The sequence below is a fragment of the Colias philodice genome, chromosome 9 (assembly GCF_061535455.1).
Source record: "Colias philodice isolate Cphi_HAF_F1 chromosome 9, ilColPhil1 Martin Lab GWU primary, whole genome shotgun sequence".
Taxonomy (NCBI): Eukaryota; Metazoa; Arthropoda; class Insecta; order Lepidoptera; family Pieridae; genus Colias; species Colias philodice.
In genome coordinates, this window is record NC_143094.1 from 2818921 (window position 1) to 2840517 (window position 21597).

Sequence of the window (21597 nt, forward strand, 5' to 3'; positions counted from 1 at the left end):
TCAGCACAAATCAGCAAAACAAGATGCACAATAAGTGCAATTTTCCGAAAATGCACTTATTGTGCATCTTGTGAATAACCTTATGTAGGTAAGCCCATTTTGAATTTCGATACTATAAAACAATCTCTATAAATTGAAAACTTCTGCATAACTTTTACAATTGTACATTAGAAATTTCCATTGATTGTTCAACTCTCCTTTCAATTTCGTATTAAATTGGTCAGAGTGTACCTACCTAGGAAGGTACCAAAAATATTGCTATACTTATACTTCTATTCGCAGGTTTTAAGCGGTCTCGCAAAGAAAGGCAAGACGGTAATATGCACGATACACCAGCCTTCATCAGAATTATACGCGATGTTCGACAAGCTCCTCATCATGGCGGATGGAAGAGTTGCCTTCCTTGGCTCACCTGATCAAGCTACGGAATTCTTTAGGGAGTAAGTAGAAAATAAAAGCCTTTTTGATCTTAAAATCATTTATTATGTTATGCTTTAGGGCTCTTAAAATTGACAATGAATCTTACTTTAGGTAATTGAAAAGAATATGCCTACTAACCACTATTTTAAGTATGTAGGAATTTGAAGTTGTTTTGTGAATAAAAACTTGCTTAAAATTGTGAAAACCGAAAGGTAGAATTCTTGCAATTTCGCAAGTTAGACCATAATAGTAATGCTTTTACAATCTTTCGCTGACATATCTTACTAGAAATTTCTAATCGAACAAACAATTCTAGGTTAGGAGCCGCCTGTCCCGCGAACTACAACCCGGCGGACCACTACATCCAGCTGCTGGCGGGCGTGCCGGGCCGCGAGGAGAGCACGCGGCACACCATCGACACCGTGTGCACCGCCTTCGCCAAGTCCGAGATCGGCTGCAAGATCGCGGCTGAGGCGGAGAACGCGCTCTTCAATGAGGTACGTACTTCTGCGATGAGTATTTTATGTAGTCCTATTATTTAGGTATTTATGTACCTTAGATAATGTAAACCTAGGAAATTTTATAGGAAACATTAAAAATGCATTAGAAGTGTAGGCAGCGTAGAAAGCGTAGTGTAGAAAGCGCAAGATGTAGAAAAGCTTCGTGCATTCAGCAATCACGATCATAAATTCAGTCGTCCTTAACCTATCTCAAGAAAACTCGAGCAAATTCTTCTATGAAACAGTCTGATCAATCCAACAAAAATAGAAAAATCAAACAATCCCCAACGCAAGGTATAGAAAAACTAGGCGAACTCTACGATCAAAACGATCATAACTGACTCGGTTATCCATAAAGTATACCCCAATATTGTTTCATCCTGATGTTACCTCTCTAACCATAAAACCCAAGATCACTTAAATAGATATATACACATATTAAATAAAAACTACTTCCAGCGCAAGATATCAAAAGGCTGGGCGGACTCAGCGTGGTCGAACGCAGCAGCGTTCCGGCAACGTCGCTCCCCGTACAAGGCGTCGTGGTGCGCGCAGTTCCGCGCCGTGCTGTGGCGCTCCTGGCTCTCGGTTACCAAGGAGCCCATGCTCATTAAAGTGCGATTCTTGCAGACTGTTGTAAGTATCTTTATCTTTATTATAATTTAAATCCTGGTGCATTTTTGTTCGTCTTTCTTGTGACATAGGCTTCTGTTATGACATAGAAATTATGTTTTTTTTGTGACATAGGTTTTACCCTAATTAAACATATATATTCACTTGGAAATTTTCTACGACTACGCGAACGAACACGGGTGGAAAGCTAGGTTACCTTTTATCGTGAACAATGTGAAGAAACTTCTTAACTAATTCGTTCGTATTTTTGATCAATCTTGTTAGTCATCTTGCCTAGTAAAAATAGTAATTAATAATTATGTTCTAATTATGTTTGAATAAATTTTAATCGTGGCTTTTGTTTCAGATGGTTTCAATTCTAATTGGTTTGATATATTTCGGGCAAAATCTGGACCAAGATGGCGTCATGAACATCAACGGTGCTATCTTCCTCTTCCTCACTAACATGACCTTCCAGAACATTTTCGCCGTCATCAATGTAAGTATACAAATATAATACATAAGTTGAAATATATTATTTTTCTATCCTTGAATGTATTAGGGAACACAACAGAAATATTAAGTTGGCTGATGGTCTCCGAATAAAAAAGTATCAAAAGTTTAAAATAATTCGTAAATGTTCCAAGTTTTTAAAAAATCTTTATTTCCTTCAACGCTATTTGTTAATATAAAATATATTCATAATACATTTTATTTGTATTATTTTATTATTAGTTTTTCATTCATGTGAAAGTTTGCCCAGAACATTTAATAATTCCAAAGCCATAATGCATAAATGTACGTTTGTTCAAGTATTTTGCTCGAAGCTATCAATACTAATCAGAGAGCATCACCGGGTAAAAGAAAATTTGACAAATGATCCATGCTCGTGATTACCCCAGATACCTAATAAATAATTATAATAAATAATAAATAATAAAATCTTTATTTACCAAAAAAAATTAATCATTATAGGAGATCCAAACTAGGCAATTGCCTGTATCTTGGATAAAAATAGTAAATAAATAGTTTGGAAAATCCAAAAGTGCACGCCTCATAATTTTTTTTAATAATTATTTATTAATTAATATTTTTGTTTATTTAATAACAATTAAACCACATCGAATCAGACCCTGAAAAATTAAAGGGTTCTATTCCTGAGCATACTCAAGCGTAAGAGAAAAAAAAAGACTCGATTAGTAAAGTATTTCGGTCGCTATCGTGTTAACAAGAAAATCCTCCGCACATACAGACACACGGACGTCCAAGACAGAACTTTTTTAAACTGTTTTTTAACTAGTTTAAATAACAAAAATGACATCAAAAATATCATGAATGTTAAAAATAGTGTTTTTTCTTAATGTGTGTGTGTATGTATTATCTTACAAGTGCAATGTATGATACATAAAGACATTTTAAGTTTGAAAAATCAGATGTTTTGCGCGAAGTGACAGTAGTACCCACCTCAACGCTTCGCTTATGAGGCGTGCAATAAATAAATCTATCTAATAAATAAATCTTTTGAAGTAGTAATCATCAGCTGGTCAAAATCAGCTTTTATAACTTAAAAGCCACAATGTTTTGCACAGGTATTTTGCTCCGAGCTACCAATATTCATCCGCGAGCACCACTCGGGGATGTACCGCGCGGACGTGTACTTCCTCTCGAAGACGCTCGCCGAGGCGCCCGTGTTCGCGACCATTCCGCTCGTCTTCACCACTGTGGCGTATTATATGATCGGGCTCAACCCGGCACCGGAGAGATTCTTTATCGCGTCGGGATTGGCTGCGCTGATTACTAATGTGGCTACTTCGTTTGGTAAGAATTTCATGTTTTCCCTATATTGTGATTATTAGCGTAATCTATACTAATATTATAAAGCTGAAGAGTTTGTTTGTTTGAACGCGCTAATCTCAGGAACTACTGGTCCGATTTGAAAAATTATTTCGGTGTTAGATAGCCCATTTATCGAGGAAAGCTATAGGTTATATATCATCACGCTAAGACCAACAGGAACGTAGCAATGCGGGTGAAACCGAGCGGTATAGCTAGTCTATAATATCACACTTGGCACAAGCTGAAGCGGTACCCGAAAAGGTTCACATCAGTTCTAGATTGACTGTGCTGATAACAAACGATGCTCCTTCATATAGCAAGTTTTCTAAGTGAGGCTTGCAATAACTCATAAATAAACTATCCAGAAACTCGTTTGACATGGTTGCGCTGATCTATTAATGTTGTTAGTACATTTGATAAGAGTTCTAATTGTGGTCATTATTGTTACCCATCTGGTATTATATTTAGCAATAGAGAGATTTTATATAACACCAAAGAGCCCAAACAAGATATTCATCGAGTCTCGATCATTGGTCTCGATTGTCTGCGCTGACCATCTATCTTGCTATATCGTTTAGATACTTGTTCTTTTCTTGGTCATTACTGTAGTCTTTAAATGCTAATGTAAGAATTAAAAATCAACCTTTAAATTTATTCTGACCATGTCCTAGACATTATGTAGTAGCTATTACATGGAATCCGGTTTTCCAGTAAAGGGCTATTTCTTGCGAAAGAAACAGTCGTGATGCCTGGGAAATAAACTTTATTGAGATAAACTGATGCAATAGTTCAATTAACATCATGTTGAGCAATCATTGCTAGTTTACGATTTTATGTTGTAAAAAGTTGTTCCAGTAGAAACTGTGATGAAAAAATTAATGGCTCAATTATCTAATCTAATTAGTGAGATGAGGAATATTTTTTATAACTTTATAATATTTAAAAGTGAAGATTAGTTTAGATTATATGGATAAGCATTCTCAGCTTTTCATGGTTCGATATTTTTTATTATTTTCGCGTAAATAATATCAATGATGTAAAAAATAAAGAATCCCATTTAGATAATAGTTTATTAATTATCATCATAAATAATATTTAGTCAGAATCACTTAAAATTCAATTTGTGAAGTGATGCATTGATTGATTATAATATTTATTATCAATAATTACTTTAAATTGTGAAATAAATGAATGCTTACGTTATAGGAAGTTATTACATGCGATTCTGGAATGCAATACAAAATTAAATAAAACATAGGTTTTGTTTTTGCTGAGCATTCATAAAATGTTATAGGTAGGTACTGTAATTACTTGAATATGGTAAAATCTAAATAATTTTAATTCGGTACCGTCTTAGTATGATACTCTTTTGCATCAAGTTAGGATTGGGCATGCTGGTCGGATTTTGCAACTACCTACACTACTTACCTAACCAGTAACATACACTTCTCTTTGACTATTTTTTGACATCATTATAATTTATTTTTGTTCTTTTGATTTATTTTGGCTTGACGGATGTAAACAAAAAATGTCTATAACTTTTGAAACAAACTACTTAGAATCACTGAGAATTTTCAGCAGCGGATAATTATTTTTTGTATCCAAAACATGTCAGTCTCAGTATAGATTATTAAGTTGAAAACAATAACTGTTTTACAGTTTATTTCAATTTATATTCATTTGAACAGGTTACTTGATATCGTGTGCCAGCAGCAGTGTGAGCATGGCGGCGTCCGTCGGCCCGCCCATCATCATACCCTTCATGTTGTTCGGTGGTTTCTTCCTAAATTCTGGGTAAGTTCTTGATAAATACTTAGCATAGATATAAAATAAAATAAATAAATAGGCCTTTATTCATTCCTTTACTTATATCTAATTACAAATTTTGTAGGTTGTTAGTGTGGTTAGTATACACATTATTCTTATTTCTCTATAACATTTCTATTTTTAAATACATATTAAATTAAGTGTTAGTAAATTAGAAAGATAGTATGTAATTAAATATAATAAGGACCGCTTTTTGCGGTAAAAGCCTCCTCCAATTATTTCCACTCATCCCTGTTCTTAGCTAATCTAGTCCAAAGGGCATAGCATTTTAATAATATACACAACACTGACATACATTAACAACAAGTTGTAAACACAATAATTAGACTTATAAAGGTACAACTCAAGATACCATATTATGCAAAAACGTGTATAGGCTTCGGGATTCATCATATAATATACTTACTTCAATGCAAGTTCATATTAGATGCAAAATTGTGACCCTCTAACCCACAGAATGAACACCGTTAGGCATAAACAAAAAAAACTGTTATACCTGACCTAAATTGATATATTTTAAGGCATACCACCGTTAATACCTGAAGACCGTGATGATTTAGATAAGATAACATCATTTGCAGATGCAAGTTCGTTGCACCGTAAATATTAACAATGCTATATTTAGAAGGTTATTTTTAACCATCCCGTTCAATGGCCTTATCGATTGTTGCGTAAGGATATAAGTATGCCGTTACCTGTAAATTCGCGACCGGTTTCAGGTTTATCCATGACAATCTCATTTATCTGTACTTCGGCATTCTTGGAACTTTAACAGCTTTGAAATGAATTAAATTCTTTAAGTTCCCGACTCCTGTCATGATTTTTAAGGATTAAGATAATGAGGCATTTTTTTTTACTGTTTAATTAGTTCGTGCTGGTTATATGAAATGTTATGTAGTCTTTGAAATATTTTTGGCTGTTTACCGTATCTAGTCGAAACAGCATTTTGTATTCCTAATATTAATTAGGAATTCAGTGAATCACTTAAATTTCGGTAACTCTATTTTATGACAACAATTTAGAGTTCTTATGACTGATTATTTTTCAAGAACCTTTTACCTACTAATTAATTATTTTGCAAAAAAATTAAATAACCCTTTTTTCTGTGACTATTTAGGTATCGTAACCTTAGTAATAGTAAAGTTTTTAATAACCAAACATTTCGTCCACAGTTCGGTGCCTCCATACCTAGGCTGGATATCATACCTCTCCTGGTTCCGCTACGGTAACGAAGCGTTGCTGGTGAACCAATGGACCGGTATCGAGAGCATCGCCTGCACAAGGGAGAACTTCACCTGCCCTGCTTCAGGGAAGGTCGTGCTGGACACACTGAGCTTCTCGGAGGTAAATTGTTGTTTATGTTAGAGTGAGAGGTTTAATTCTTCTAACTTCACTTTTCATACCATATTATTCATAAGCTTTCAATAGCTTATAAGGTAAGCTTATGAAAAAATAAAAATTATTGTATGTAATGTGTAATATTACGTGCCGAGAATTAAACCCAGGTGATGTAAATGGGGAGTTGGTGAGAATTAAACAAACATAAAAATCTTTAATGAAATTCCAAATATCATTGAGGCTACCAACAAAAACATATACCTACACATTTAATTAAAAATTTCCTTTCTAACCGGTAGGCATATCAATTATTATTTTCCATCAAACTGGATTAAAATTTACATAATTTTATCATCTCCAACGTGACAAAAAAAGAAAGATCATTTTGTGTGTTGTCCTTCACTCGTTATATTTTTTTTTATTCTTACAATTTTATCTTATCATAATATTTGTCTGTTCCTCAGGATGATTTCAACATGGACGTGATAAACATGGTGCTGCTGTTCATAGGATTCAGATTCCTCGCATATCTTGCACTTTTGTGGCGCACGCGCAGGGGAAAATAAAACGAATTTCAATTTGATCCGATTTATCTGAATTAAATTTATAAATCAGGTTGCGAATTTTTTTTATTAATATCGGATTAATAGTTAAATTGAATAAGTCGAAAAAAATAAATGTCAATTCCTTCTGGAAACTACGAATTTAATTTTTTATACAGAATTTTGACCAATGTAATGATAAGTTCTGTATCGTACGTCTGTGTGTATGATGACATGTTTCTTTCAATATTTTTTGGTGAAAGAAAAATTTGTAAAAATATGTTTCTTTGCATGCACTCGAATGAATTTTTATAATAATCTTAATAATGTTTTGCATTTTTATAAGGAACGATTCGATTCTATATAACAATTATTATTATAATGATTGATTTTAATTCTGAAAATAAGAATTAATAATAAATTATTAACACGAAATTTGAAATTGATTTGAGAATCAATGTTTCAGGCGCATTACTTTTTGTACTGTATTATTTTTGTTATAATTAATGTTTTCTATTCTCTGTACAAACACCTTATATTGATTTCTGTATAAACCTAGTGTTTATTAAGTTTTTTTTATAGATAAGTGTATATTGCTTGCAACTAATGAGTAATTCGAGCGTCTTTTAATAATTACTGTTACGTGTAATTCGTTACTATAAATAAAATACATTCCTGCAATGCCATTTTATACTGTTTTAGTTTGTTATTATTTTAATAAAATATTTTAATATGATTTGTGTTTTATTGTTAACTAGCGACCCGCCCCGGCTTCGCACGGGTGCCATGCTGATACTAAATACACTACAGAATAAATAATAGTTTAAAAAAACTAAAAAACACGCTTTTTATAGAAAACCGAACTAAAAAATAGAAAATAAATTTAAATGAATTTAAATTAAGAAAATAGTGTTAAAAATTTCAATGAATATAAATTAATAATAGTGTGAGTAAAAAAAATTATTTTATTTAAAAAAAAGCGTGGGTCGCGTGGTGTCAATGGTTATATATTATTATAGATATTTTATTGACAGATATGAGTAGAGTGATTATCATTGAGATAATATCTTAAGAAGCATTGCCTTGAGTTAAAGGAATCAAGATATTTTGCATACTATTGTCGAGATAATTTAACGGAGATTAATTCTATACTTGCTAAAAATTAATTTAGTGCAATAGAAACGGAAAATAATTAAACCTAGTCACAGAGACAGACGCGGACGGTGGCGGACTCTTCGTGGCTCGTGAAATCTAAGTTACATGCACGCATAAAAATTATTTGTTAGGACAACAAAACCAGGGATAACAAAAAAATATGCTGTGATAAAAAATGAATTTACTTACAATAACAAATCAACTAGTTTATTTAACAAGATGAACTACGTTGCAATAACAAATGAGTTTTCACTGCTCTGAAGTTAATTTTGTTGTTTTAACAAAATCGCTTTGTTATTGTAATAAATTTTTTTGTTGCAATAACTAAATAGTTTTCTTATCAATAAAATTTGTTACTTGAACAAGCTATTCCGTTGCTATATCACTACATAGTATAAAACAAAGTCGCTTTCCCTGTCCCTATGTCCCTATGTCCCTTTGTACGCTTAAATCTTTGAAACTACGCAACGGATTTTGATGCGGTTTTTTTTAATAGATAGAGTGATTCAAGAGGAAGGTTTATATGTATAATAAGATCCATTAAGTAGTGGAGAAGTACTGTTATTTTTGAGGTTTCTAATGTGATGTCGTAAAAAATTACATTTATTCCGCTTACATTGCAAACTCAGGCTGAACCCTACGAGTTTTATCAAAATAATGTACTAAGTATTATACACATTGAAAAGGTCTACAGAAAACTCCGCGATGGTATATGTCTATCTCTTATGGATAACCAACAATAACTTTTTTTTGTCATTTACTTTTTACGACAAATAATGGCTAATTTTCGAAGCGATTTTAACCAATACAGCATTAATCCTTAACCAATTAAATACCATGGATACATTGTTCATTTAATATAGATCTATATGGCCCTTTACACCGTATGATTTAAGTGAATATTTTCGAAGATATTACAGATTTAAAAATTGCAGGACGTAGCGTTTGCGGCCGCCCGGCTATGTATTTTATACCCGTGCGATGCCGGAGGCCGGAGCGGGCCGCTATATTTTTATACCTATACAACGTTCACAATTTTTCTGTAGTGTATTTAGTATCAGCATTGCACCCGTGCGAAGCCGGGGCGGGTCGCTAGTATATATATAAAACAAAAACATTTATCTACTTGCGGTATTTTTTTGTACAGAATTTTTTACTTTTTCTCTGAAATGATAAAAAAATACCGTCTCTGGCACACTATTACCTCAAGACTTCACTTTGACGATGAGATTTCGTAGGATTTGACAGTACTATCGTAAATGTTATCAGCAGAAAAACTAAAAAATGTTCCGTAAAATAGTAATGCGTGGCTGCATTCATCATATCGTTTTCTGGTAAGGAATAAATAATATTTTTCGAAAAAAGAACCATGTGGGAAATAATATCCCTTTGCCTTATTAAGGGTTAACAAATCGATTTATTACTTCAACAAAACTATTTGTTAAATAATTGAAGGATTCGGTTACAATAACGAAATAATTTTGTTGAGTGAACATATGATATTTAATTTTTTTTTAACTATTATTTGTTTTGTAGAATTAAAATTCTCTTTAGTATACAAAAATTTGTCAATATTAGAGAAAACGGCTAAAGATAATAATTGGAAATAAAAATTAACATCGATTATCGACCTCGAGCCTTATCGACTGTAGAGAAAAATTATAGAAAATTGCACGCCTCATAAGCGAAGCGTTGAGGTGGGTACTACTGTCACTTCGCGCAAAACATCTGATTTTTCAAACTTAAAATGTCTTTATGTATCATACATTGCACTTGTAAGATAATACATACACACACATATTAAGAAAAAACACTATTTTTAACGTTCATGATATTTTTGATGTCATTTTTGATATTTAAACTAGTTAAAAAACAGTTTAAAAAAGTTCTGTCTTGGACGTCCGTGTGTCTGTATGTGCGGATCCTTTTTCTTGTTAACACGATAGCGACCGAAATACTTTACTAATCGAGTCTTTTTTTTTCTCTTACGCTTGAGTATGCTCAGGAATAGAACCCTTTCATTTTTCAGGGTCTGATTCGATGTGGTTTAATTGTTATTAAATAAACAAAAATAATAATTAATAAATATTTATTAAAAAAAAATTATGAGGCGTGCACTTTTGGATTTTCCAAATTATTTTAATTATTTTCTTACCTTATCGACTATAGATGAAAATTATATAAATTAACAAAAATCATATTTTGCAAATTGAAAAATGGAATAATTTTATCAAATTAGTGTATTGTTATCAGTCCTCAATAAATCTACAAAGTTTGAACGAAATCTGGCCGTTTAAAGTGGGTCAAAATCGCGCCCAAAGAAGTCGGTTACAAACAAACATAGAAAAAAAAGATAATTTGTGTTGCGTGTTCGTGTTCGTGTTCGTGTTCGTGTTCGTGTTCGAGTTCGAGTTCGAGTTCGAGTTTGTGTTCGAGTTTGTGTTCGTGTTCGTGTTTGTTTGTGTTCGTGTTCGTGTTCGTGTTCATGTTCGTGTTCGTGTTTGAGTTTGAGTTTGAGTTTGAGTTTGAGTTTGAGTTTGAGTTTGAGTTTTATATTTTACAAAAAAAAAACCAGGCCAAGTGCGAGTTGGACTCGGGCACCGAGGGCTCCGAACAAACCTACTTTTTATTATGTTGTACTATAATGTATGTCTTAGCAATTTTTCCTTTATCTGTGCTATCAGAAATTGCTTTTTACCAAATTTAAGGACTATCAACAAGTACAATGTACGAGTAGGTTTTGATTCCCATGCGAATGTCAAAATTTGCGATAATTTGCAGCATAAACGACTGTATTTTTTAATTGCGTTAGCTTATAAATTTGATTTTTTCACAGCTTATAGAGGCCGTAGTTTTAAGTATTCGATATAAATTTCAGCCTGATACCTCCACTCGTTCCTGAGAAAAAGGGCCTTGACAGACAGAAAAACTTTAAAATTATAAAAAAAATATTTTTTATATGATGTAATTATACATTTTTATTTTGGCAATTATTCCTATATCTGTGCTGTAAGATGTTGCTTTGTACCAAATTTCAAGATTCTGAGATCACGGGAAGTACCCTGTAGGTTTTGAGTTTTGATTCCCTTGCGAATTTCGAAATTTCCGAAAATTTTCAGCATTTACGACTGTATCTTCTAATTGCGTTGACATAGAAGTTTGATTTTATTACAGCTCAAAAATATTATAGACCTGAGTTTTTGGTGTGAATATCAATTTAATACCTGTAAGCGTTCATGAGTTCCTGTAAGTTTAAAATTTTTAAAAATATTTTTTATAGTATAATCTAATTAAAAATTAATGTATTTCCCAATTATTCCTATATCTGTGTTTTAAGACAGATATAGCACCTAATTTCATGCACTAAATTTAATGACCCTGTGTATTCGGGAACTAACTGTAGGTTTTGATTTCCTTGCGAATGTCGAAATTTGCGAAAAAATTCAGCCTTTAAGGGTGTATCTTTTGATTGCGTTGGCTTATACGATTGATTTTTTCACAACATGAAGGGACCTTAGACAAGAGTATTTGATATAAATTTCAGCTTGATACGTCCACGCGTTCCTGAGAAAAAGGGTGTTTTTTAAATTTATGCTGCAAATTTATTCGCAAATTTCGACATTCGCAAGAGAATCAGAACCTACATTATACTTCCCGTGAACAGAGATTCTTGAAATTTGGTTAAAAGCAATATCTTTTAGCACCGATATAGGAAAAATTGCTAAAACATAGATACATTTTAGAGTTATAACATACTAAAAAGTTGGTATGTTCGGAGCCCTCGGAGCTCGCTTGCGACTCGCACTTGGCCAGTTTTATTTTAGAGAACGCGTGGATTTATCAGACTGTTATTTTTATTGAAAACTTAAATCTACCCTTGAAGCTGTGAAAAAATCAAACTTATAAGCCAACGCAATCTAAAGTTTTACAGCCGTTTATGCTGCAAATTTTCGCAAATTTCGACATTCGCAGGGATCAAAATCTGGTTTTAACAGAACTTTAGGTGTGTGAGTGACTCCGATTCGCACTTGGCCAGTTTTTTATATTTTGTAGAATTAGATTTTTTTTCTACTGTATCGAGTACGATTTTGGGGGGGGTCAGGTCCCCCGTGACCCTCCCCCTGGGACCGCTCCTGGTTTGAGTTTGTGTTCGTGTTCGTGTTCGTGTTCGTGTTCGTGTTCGTGTTCGTGTTCGTGTTCGTGTTCGTGTTCGTGTTCGTGTTCGTGTTCGTGTTCGTGTTCGTGTTCGTGCTCGTGCTCGTGCTCGTGCTCGTGCTCGTGCTCGTGTTCGTGTTCGTGTTCGTGTTCGTGTTCGTGTTCGTTGTTCGTTGTTCGCTGTTCGCTGTTCGCTGTTCGCTGTTCGCTGTTCGCTGTTCGCTGTTCGCTGTTCGCTGTTCGCTGTTCGCTGTTCGCTGTTCGCTGTTCGCTGTTCGCTGTTCGCTGTTCGCTGTTCGCTGTTCGCTGTTCGCTGTTCGCTGTTCGCTGTTCGCTGTTCGCTGTTCGCTGTTCGCTGTTCGCTGTTCGCTGTTCGCTGTTCGCTGTTCGCTGTTCGCTGTTCGCTGTTCGCTGTTCGCTGTTCGCTGTTCGCTGTTCGCTGTTCGCTGTTCGCTGTTCGCTGTTCGCTGTTCGCTGTTCGCTGTTCGCTGTTCGCTGTTCGCTGTTCGTTGTTCGTTGTTCGTTGTTCGTTGTTCGTTGTTCGATGATCGTGGTTCGTTATTCGTTGTTCGTTGTTCGCTGTTCGCTGTCAGCTGTTCGCTGTTCATTGTTCGTTGTTCGTTGTTCGTTGTTCGTTGTCCGTTGTCCGTTGTCCGTTTTCCGTTGTCCGTTGTTCGTTGTTCGTTGTTCGTTGTTCGTTGTTCGATGTTCGTTGTTCGTTGTTCGTTGTTCGTTGTTCGATGTTCGTTGTTCGTTGTTCGTTGTTCGTTGTCCGTTGTCCGTTGTCCGTTTTCCGTTGTCCGTTGTCCGTTGTCCGTTGTCCGTTGTCCGTTGTCCGTTGTCCGTTGTCCGTTGTCCGTTGTCCGTTGTTCGTTGTTCGTTGTTCGTTGTTCGTTGTTCGATGATCGTTGTTCGTGTTTGTATTTGTGTTCGAATTAAAATTCGAGTTTGTGTTTATGTTCGTGTTCGTGTTCGTGTTCGTGTTCGTGTTCGTGTTCGTGTTCGTGTTCGTGTTCGTGTTCGTGTTCGTGTTCGTGTTCGTGTTCGTGTTCGTGTTCGTGTTCGTCTTCGTGTTCGTTTTCGTGTTCGTGTTCGTTGTTCGTTGTTCGTTTTTCGTTGTTCGTTGTTCGTGTTCGTGTTCGTGTTCGTGTTCGTGTTCGTGTTCGTGTTCGTGTTCGTGTTCGTGTTCGTGTTCGTGTTCGTGTTCGTGTTCGTGTTCGTGTTCGTGTCCGTTGTCCGTTTTCCGTTGTCCGTTGTCCGTTGTCCGTTGTCCGTTGTCCGTTGTCCGTTGTCCGTTGTCCGTTGTCCGTTGTCCGTTGTCCGTTGTCCGTTGTCCGTTGTTCGTTGTTCGTAGTTCGATGATCGTTGTTCGTGTTTGTATTTGTGTTCGAATTAAAATTCGAGTTTGTGTTTATGTTCGTGTTCGTGTTCGTGTTCGTGTTCGTGTTCGTGTTCGTGTTCGTGTTCGTGTTCGTGTTCGTGTTCGTGTTCGTGTTCGTGTTCGTGTTCGTGTTCGTGTTCGTTTTCGTGTTCGTGTTCGTTGTTCGTTGTTCGTTTTTCGTTGTTCGTTGTTCGTGTTCGTGTTCGTGTTCGTGTTCGTGTTCGTGTTCGTGTTCGTGTTCGTGTTCGTGTTCGTGTTCGTGTTCGTGTTCGTGTTCGTGTTCGTGTTCGTGTTCGTGTTCGTTGTTCGTTGTTCGTTTTTCGTTGTTCGTTGTTCGTGTTCGTGTTCGTGTTCGTGTTCGTGTCCGTTGTCCGTTTTCCGTTGTCCGTTGTCCGTTGTCCGTTGTCCGTTGTCCGTTGTCCGTTGTCCGTTGTCCGTTGTCCGTTGTCCGTTGTCCGTTGTCCGTTGTTCGTTGTTCGTAGTTCGATGATCGTTGTTCGTGTTTGTATTTGTGTTCGAATTAAAATTCGAGTTTGTGTTTATGTTCGTGTTCGTGTTCGAGTTCGTGTTCGTGATCGTGTTCGTGTTCGTGATCGTGTTCGTGCTCGTGTTCGTGTTCGTTGTTCGTTGTTCGTTGTTCGTTGTTCGTTGTTCGTTGTTCGTTGTTCGTTGTTCGTTGTTCGTTGTTCGTTGTTCGTTGTTCGTTGTTCGTTGTTCGTTGTTCGTTGTTCGTTGTTCGTTGTTCGTTGTTCGTTGTTCGTTGTTCGTTGTTCGTTGTTCGTTGTTCGTTGTTCGTTGTTCGTTGTTCGTTGTTCGTTGTTCGTTGTTCGTTGTTCGTTGTTCGTTGTTCGTTGTTCGTTGTTAGTTGTTCGTTGTTCGTTGTCCGTTTTCCGTTGTTCGTTGTTCGTTGTTCGTTGTTCGTTGTTCGTTGTTCGTTGTTCGTTGTTCGTTGTTCGTTGTTCGTTGTTCGTTGTTCGTTGTTCGTTGTTCGTTGTTCGTCGTTCGTTGTTCGATTATTGTGGTTCGTGTTTGTATTTGTGTTCGAATTAAAATTCGAGTTTGTGTTTATGTTCGTGTTCGTGTTCGTGTTCGTGTTCGTGATCGTGTTCGTGTTCGTGATCGTGTTCGTGCTCGTGTTCGTGTTCGTTGTTCGTTGTTCGTTGTTCGTTGTTCGTTGTTCGTTGTTCGTTGTTCGTTGTTCGTTGTTCGTTGTTCGTTGTTCGTTGTTCGTTGTTCGTTGTTCGTTGTTCGTTGTTCGTTGTTCGTTGTTCGTTGTTCGTTGTTCGTTGTTCGTTGTTCGTTGTTCGTTGTTCGTTGTTCGTTGTTCGTTGTTCGTTGTTCGTTGTTCGTTGTTCGTTGTTCGTTGTTCGTTGTTCGTTGTTAGTTGTTCGTTGTTCGTTGTTCGTTGATCGTTGTTCGTTGTTCGTTGTTCGTTGTTCGTTGTTCGATGATCGTGGGTCGTTATTTGTTCGTTGTTCGCTGTTCGCTGTCAGCTGTTCGCTGTTCGTTGTTCGTTGTTCGTTGTTCGTTGTTCGTTGTTCGTTGTTCGTTGTTCGTTGTTCGTTGTTCGTTGTTCGTTGTTCGTTGTTCGTTGTTCGTTGTTCGTTGTTAGTTGTTAGTTGTTAGTTGTTAGTTGTTCGTTGTTCGTTGTTCGTTGTTCGTTGTTCGTTGTTCGTGTTCGTGTTCGTGTTCGTGTTCGTGTTCGTGTTTGTGTTCGTTGTTCGTTGTTCGTTGTTCATTGTGCGTTGTTCGTTGTTCGTTGTTCGTTGTTCGTTGTTCGTTGTTCGATGTTCGTTGATCGTTGTTCGTTGTTCGTTGTTCGTTGTTCGTTGTTCGATGATCGTTGTTCGTGTTTGTATTTGTGTTCGAATTAAAATTCGAGTTTGTGTTTATGTTCGTGTTCGTGTTCGTGTTCGTGTTCGTGTTCGTGTTCGTGTTCGTGTTCATGTTCGTGTTCGTGCTCGTGTTCGTGTTCGTGTTCGTTGTTCGTTGTTCGTTGTTCGTTGTTCGTTGTTCGTTGTTCGTTGTTCGTTGTTCGTTGTTCGTTGTTCGTTGTTCGTTGTTCGTTGTTCGTTGTTCGTTGTTCGTTGTTCGTTGTTCGTTGTTCGTTGTTCGTTGTTCGTTGTTCGTTGTTCGTTGTTCGTTGTTCGTTGTTCGTTGTTCGTTGTGCGTTGTTCGTTGTTCGTTGTTCGTTGTTCGTTGTTCGTTGTACGTTGTTCGTTGTTCGTTGTTCGTTGTTCGTTGTTCGTTGTTCGTTGTTCGTTGTTCGTTTTTCGTTGTTCGTTGTTCGTTGTTCGTTTTTCGTTGTTCGTGTTCATGTTCGTGTTCGTGCTCGTGTTCGTGTTTGTGTTCGTTGTTCGTTGTTCGTTGTTCGTTATTCGTTGTTCGTTGTTCGCTGTTCGCTGTTCGCTGTTCGCTGTTCGTTGTTCAATGTTCGTTGTTCGTTGTTCGTTGTTCATTGTTCGTTGCTCGTTGTTCGTTGTTCGTTGCTCGTTGTTCGATTTTCGTTGTTCGTTGATCGTTGTTCGTTGTTCGTTGTTCGTTGTTCGTTGTTCGTTGTTCGTTGTTCGTTGTTCGTTGTTCGTTGTTCGTTGTTCGTTGTTCGTTGCTCGTTGTTCGATTTTCGTTGTTCGTTGATCGTTGTTCGTTGTTCGTTGTTCGTTGTTCGTTGTTCGTTGTTCGTTGGTCGTTGTTCGTTGTTCGTTGTTCGTTGTTCGTTGTTCGTTGTTCGTTGTTCGTTGTTCGATGATCGTGGTTCGTTGTTCGTTGTTCGTTGTTCGCTGTTCGCTGTCAGCTGTTCGCTGTTCGTTGTTCGTTGTTCGTTGTTCGTTGTACGTTGTTCGTTGTTCGTTGTTCGTTGTTCGTTGTTCGTTGTTCGTTGTTCGTTGCTCGTTGTTCGATTTTCGTTGTTCGTTGATCGTTGTTCGTTGTTCGTTGTTCGTTGTTCGTTGTTCGTTGTTCGTTGCTCGTTGTTCGATTTTCGTTGTTCGTTGATCGTTGTTCGTTGTTCGTTGTTCGTTGTTCGTTGTTCGTTGTTCGTTGTTCGTTGATCGTTGTTCGTTGTTCGTTGTTCGTTGTTCGTTGTTCGTTGTTCGTTGTTCGATGATCGTGGTTCGTTGTTCGTTGTTCGCTGTTCGCTGTCAGCTGTTCGCTGTTCGTTGTTCGTTGTTCGTTGTTCGTTGTACGTTGTTCGTTGTTCGTTGTTCGTTGTTCGTTGTTCGTTGTTCTTTGTTCGTTGTTAGTTGTTAGTTGTTAGTTGTTCGTTGTTCGTTGTTCGTGTTCGTGTTCGTGTTCGTGTTCGTGTTCGTGTTTGTGTTCGTTGTTCGTTGTTCGTTGTTCATTGTGCGTTGTTCGTTGTTCGTTGTTCGTTGTTCGTTGTTCGTTGTTCGATGTTCGTTGATCGTTGTTCGTTGTTCGTTGTCCGTTGTCCGTTGTCCGTTTTCCGTTGTCCGTTGTCCGTTGTCCGTTGTCCGTTGTTCGTTGTTCGTTGTTCGTTGTTCGTGGTTCGTTGTTCGTTGTTCGTTGTTCGTTGTTCGTTGTTCGTTGTTCGTTGTTCGTTGTTCGTTGTTCGTTGTTCGTTGTTCGTTGTTCGTTGTTCGTTGTTCGATGATCGTTGTTCGTGTTTGTATTTGTGTTCGAATTAAAATTCGAGTTTGTGTTTATGTTCGTGTTCGTGTTCGTGTTCGTGTTCGTGTTCGTGTTCGTGTTCGTGTTCGTGTTCGTGCTCGTGTTCGTGTTCGTTGTTCGTTGTTCGTTGTTCGTTGTTCGTTGTTCGTTGTTCGTTGTTCGTTGTTCGTTGTTCGTTGTTCGTTGTTCGTTGTTCGTTGTTCGTTGTTCGTTGTTCGTTGTTCGTTGTTCGTTGTTCGTTGTTCGTTGTTCGTTGTTCGTTGTTCGTTGTTCGTTGTTCGTTGTTCGTTGTTCGTTGTTCGTTGTTAGTTGTTCGTTGTTCGTTGTTCGTTGATCGTTGTTCGTTGTTCGTTGTTCGTTGTTCGTTGTTCGTTGTTCGTTGTTCGATGATCGTGGTTCGTTGTTCGTTGTTCGTTGTTCGCTGTTCGCTGTTCGTTGTTCGTTGTTCGTTGTTCGTTGTTCGTTGTTCGTTGTTCGTTGTTCGTTGTTCGTTGTTCGTTGTTCGTTGTTCGTTGTTCGTTGTTCGATTATTGTGGTTCGTGTTTGTATTTGTGTTCGAATTAAAATTCGAGTTTGTGTTTATGTTCGTGTTCGTGTTCGTGTTCGTGATCGTGTTCGTGTTCGTGTTCGTGTTCGTGTTCGTGTTCGTGTTCGTGTTCGTGTTCGTGTTCGTGTTCGTGTTCGTGTTCGTGTTCGTGTTCGTGTTCGTGTTCGTGTTCGTGTTCGTGTTCGTCTTCGTGTTCGTTTTCGTGTTCGTGTTCGTTGTTCGTTGTTCGTTTTTCGTTGTTCGTTTTTCGTGTTCGTGTTCGTGTTCGTGTTCGTGTTCGTGTTCGTGTTCGTGTTCGTGTTCGTGTTCGTGTTCGTGTTCGTTGTTCGTTGTTCGTTGTTCGTTGCTCGTTGTTCGTTGTTCGTTGTTCGTTGTTCGTTGTTCGTTGTTCGTTGTTCGTTGTTCGTTGTTCGTTGTTCGTTGTTCGTTGTTCGTTGTTCGATGATCGTGGTTCGTTGTTCGTTGTTCGTTGTTCGCTGTTCGCTGTTCGTTGTTCGTTGTTCGTTGTTCGTTGTTCGTTGTTCGTTGTTCGTTGTTCGTTGTTCGTTGTTCGTTGTTCGTTGTTCGTTGTTCGTTGTTCGATTATTGTGGTTCGTGTTTGTATTTGTGTTCGAATTAAAATTCGAGTTTGTGTTTATGTTCGTGTTCGTGTTCGTGTTCGTGATCGTGTTCGTGTTCGTGTTCGTGTTCGTGTTCGTGTTCGTGTTCGTGTTCGTGTTCGTGTTCGTGTTCGTGTTCGTGTTCGTGTTCGTGTTCGTGTTCGTGTTCGTGTTCGTTTTCGTGTTCGTGTTCGTTGTTCGTTGTTCGTTTTTCGTTGTTCGTTTTTCGTGTTCGTGTTCGTGTTCGTGTTCGTGTTCGTGTTCGTGTTCGTGTTCGTGTTCGTGTTCGTGTTCGTGTTCGTGTTCGTGTTCGTGTTCGTTGTTCGTTGTTCGTTGTTCGTTTTTCGTTGTTCGTTGTTCGTTGTTCGTTGTACGTTGTTCGTTGTTCGTTGTTCGTTGTTCGTTGTTCGTTGTTCGTTTTTCGTTGTTCGTTGTTCGTTGTTCGTTTTTCGTTGTTCGTGTTCATGTTCGTGTTCGTGCTCGTGTTCGTGTTTGTGTTCGTTGTTCGTTGTTCGTTGTTCGTTATTCGTTGTTCGTTGTTCGCTGTTCGTTGTTCGATTTTCGTTGTTCGTTGATCGTTGTTCGTTGTTCGTTGTTCGTTGTTCGTTGTTCGTTGTTCGTTGTTCGTTGTTCGTTGTTCGTTGTTCGTTGTTCGTTGTTCGTTGTTCGTTGTTCGTTGTTCGTTGTTCGTTGTTCGTTGTTCGTTGTTCGTTGTTCGTTGTTCGTTGTTCGTTGTTCGTTGTTCGTTGTTCGTTGTTCGTTGTTCGTTGTTCGTTGTTCGTTGTTCGTTGTTCGTTGTTCGTTGTTCGTTGTTCGTTGTACGTTGTTCGTTGTTCGTTGTTCGTTGTTCGTTGTTCGTTGTTAGTTGTTCGTTGTTCGTTGTTCGTTGATCGTTGTTCGTTGTTCGTTGTTCGTTGTTCGTTGTTCGTTGTTCGTTGTTCGTTGTTCGCTGTTCGCTGTTCGTTGTTCGTTGTTCGTTGTTCGTTGTTCGTTGTTCGTTGTTCGTTGTTCGTTGTTCGTTGTTCGTTGTTCGTTGTTCGTTGTTCGTTGTTCGTTGTTCGATTATTGTGGTTCGTGTTTGTATTTGTGTTCGAATTAAAATTCGAGTTTGTGTTTATGTTCGTGTTCGTGTTCGTGTTCGTGATCGTGTTCGTGTTCGTGTTCGTGTTCGTGTTCGTGTTCGTGTTCGTGTTCGTGTTCGTGTTCGTGTTCGTGTTCGTGTTCGTGTTCGTGTTCGTGTTCGTCTTCGTGTTCGTTTTCGTGTTCGTGTTCGTTGTTCGTTGTTCGTTTTTCGTTGTTCGTTTTTCGTGTTCGTGTTCGTGTTCGTGTTCGTGTTCGTGTTCGTGTTCGTGTTCGTGTTCGTGTTCGTTGTTCGTTGTTCGTTGTTCGTTGTTCGTTGTTCGTTGTTCGTTGTTCGTTGTTCGTTGTTCGTTGTTCGTTGTTCGTTGTTCGTTGTTCGTTGTTCGTTGTTCGTTGTTCGTTGTTCGTTGTTAGTTGTTCGTTGTTCGTTGTTCGTTGATCGTTGTTCGTTGTTCGTTGTTCGTTGTTCGTTGTTCGTTGTTCGTTGTTCGATGATCGTGGTTCGTTGTTCGTTGTTCGTTGTTCGCTGTTCGCTGTTCGTTGTTCGTTGTTCGTTGTTCGTTGTTCGTTGTTCGTTGTTCGTTGTTCGTTGTTCGTTGTTCGTTGTTCGTTGTTCGATTATTGTGGTTCGTGTTTGTATTTGTGTTCGAATTAAAATTCGAGTTTGTGTTTATGTTCGTGTTCGTGTTCGTGTTCGTGATCGTGTTCGTGTTCGTGTTCGTGTTCGTGTTCGTGTTCGTGTTCGTGTTCGTGTTCGTGTTCGTGTTCGTGTTCGTGTTCGTGTTCGTGTTCGTGTTCGTGTTCGTCTTCGTGTTCGTTTTCGTGTTCGTGTTCGTTGTTCGTTGTTCGTTTTTCGTTGTTCGTTTTTCGTGTTCGTGTTCGTGTTCGTGTTCGTGTTCGTGTTCGTGTTCGTGTTCGTGTTCGTGTTCGTGTTCGTGTTCGTGTTCGTGTTCGTGTTCGTGTTCGTTGTTCGTTGTTCGTTGTTCGTTTTTCGTTGTTCGTTGTTCGTTGTTCGTTGTACGTTGTTCGTTGTTCGTTGTTCGTTGTTCGTTGTTCGTTGTTCGTTGTTCGTTGTTCGTTTTTCGTTGTTCGTTGTTCGTTGTTCGTTTTTCGTTGTTCGTGTTCATGTTCGTGTTCGTGCTCGTGTTCGTGTTTGTGTTCGTTGTTCGTTGTTCGTTGTTCGTTATTCGTTGTTCGTTGTTCGCTGTTCGCTGTTCGCTGTTCGCTGTTCGCTGTTCGTTGTTCAATGTTCGTTGTTCGTTGTTCGTTGTTCATTGTTCGTTGCTCGTTGTTCGTTGTTCGTTGCTCGTTGTTCGATTTTCGTTGTTCGTTGATCGTTGTTCGTTGTTCGTTGTTCGTTGTTCGTTGTTCGTTGTTCGTTGTGCGTTGTTCGTTGTTCGTTGTTCGTTGTTCGTTGTTCGTTGTTCGTTGTTCGTTGTTCTTTGTTCGTTGTTCGTTGTTCGTTGTTCGTTGTTCGTTGTTCGTTGTTCGTTGTTCGTTGTTCGTTGTTCGTTGTTCGTTGTTCGTTGTTCGTTGTTCGTTGTTCGTTGTTCGTTGTTCGTTGTTCGTTGTTCGTTGTTCGTTGTTCGTTGTTCGTTGTTCGTTGTTCGTTGTTCGTTGTTCGTTGTTCGTTGTTCGTTGTTCGTTGTTCGTTGTTCGTTGTTCGTTGTTCGTTGTTCGTTGTTCGTTGTTCGTTGTTCGTTGTTCGTTGTTCGTTGTTCGTTGTTCGTTGTTCGTTGTTCGTTGTTCGTTGTTCGTTGTTCGTTGTTCGTTGTTCGTTGTTCGTTGTTCGTTGTTCGTTGTTCGTTGTTCGTGTTTGTGTTTGTGTTCGAATTAAAATTCGAGTTTGTGTTTGTATTCGTGTTCGTGTTTGTGTTTGTGTTTGTGTTTGTGTGTTTTTGTGTTTGTGTTCATGTTCGTGTTCGTGTTCGTGTTCGTGTTCGTGTTCGTGTTCTTGTTTGATTGTGTTTGTGTTTGT

General features: G+C 37.9%; 1 protein-coding gene across 1 annotated transcript in view; it reads left to right on the forward strand.

The window, feature by feature from the left end:
- Positions 1 to 7811, forward strand: part of w (eye pigment precursor family transporter white) — a 35303-nt gene extending 27492 nt beyond the window's left edge. Inside the window, exons 6-13 of the mRNA XM_089698984.1 lie at positions 283 to 440; positions 737 to 917; positions 1380 to 1556; positions 1900 to 2031; positions 3122 to 3350; positions 5057 to 5162; positions 6368 to 6539; positions 6998 to 7811. Coding sequence (XP_089555110.1) covers positions 283 to 440; positions 737 to 917; positions 1380 to 1556; positions 1900 to 2031; positions 3122 to 3350; positions 5057 to 5162; positions 6368 to 6539; positions 6998 to 7099 — 1257 coding nt within the window. The 3' untranslated portion in view covers positions 7100 to 7811. The remainder of the gene's footprint in view (positions 1 to 282; positions 441 to 736; positions 918 to 1379; positions 1557 to 1899; positions 2032 to 3121; positions 3351 to 5056; positions 5163 to 6367; positions 6540 to 6997) is intronic.
- Positions 7812 to 21597: the final 13786 nt, after the last annotated feature.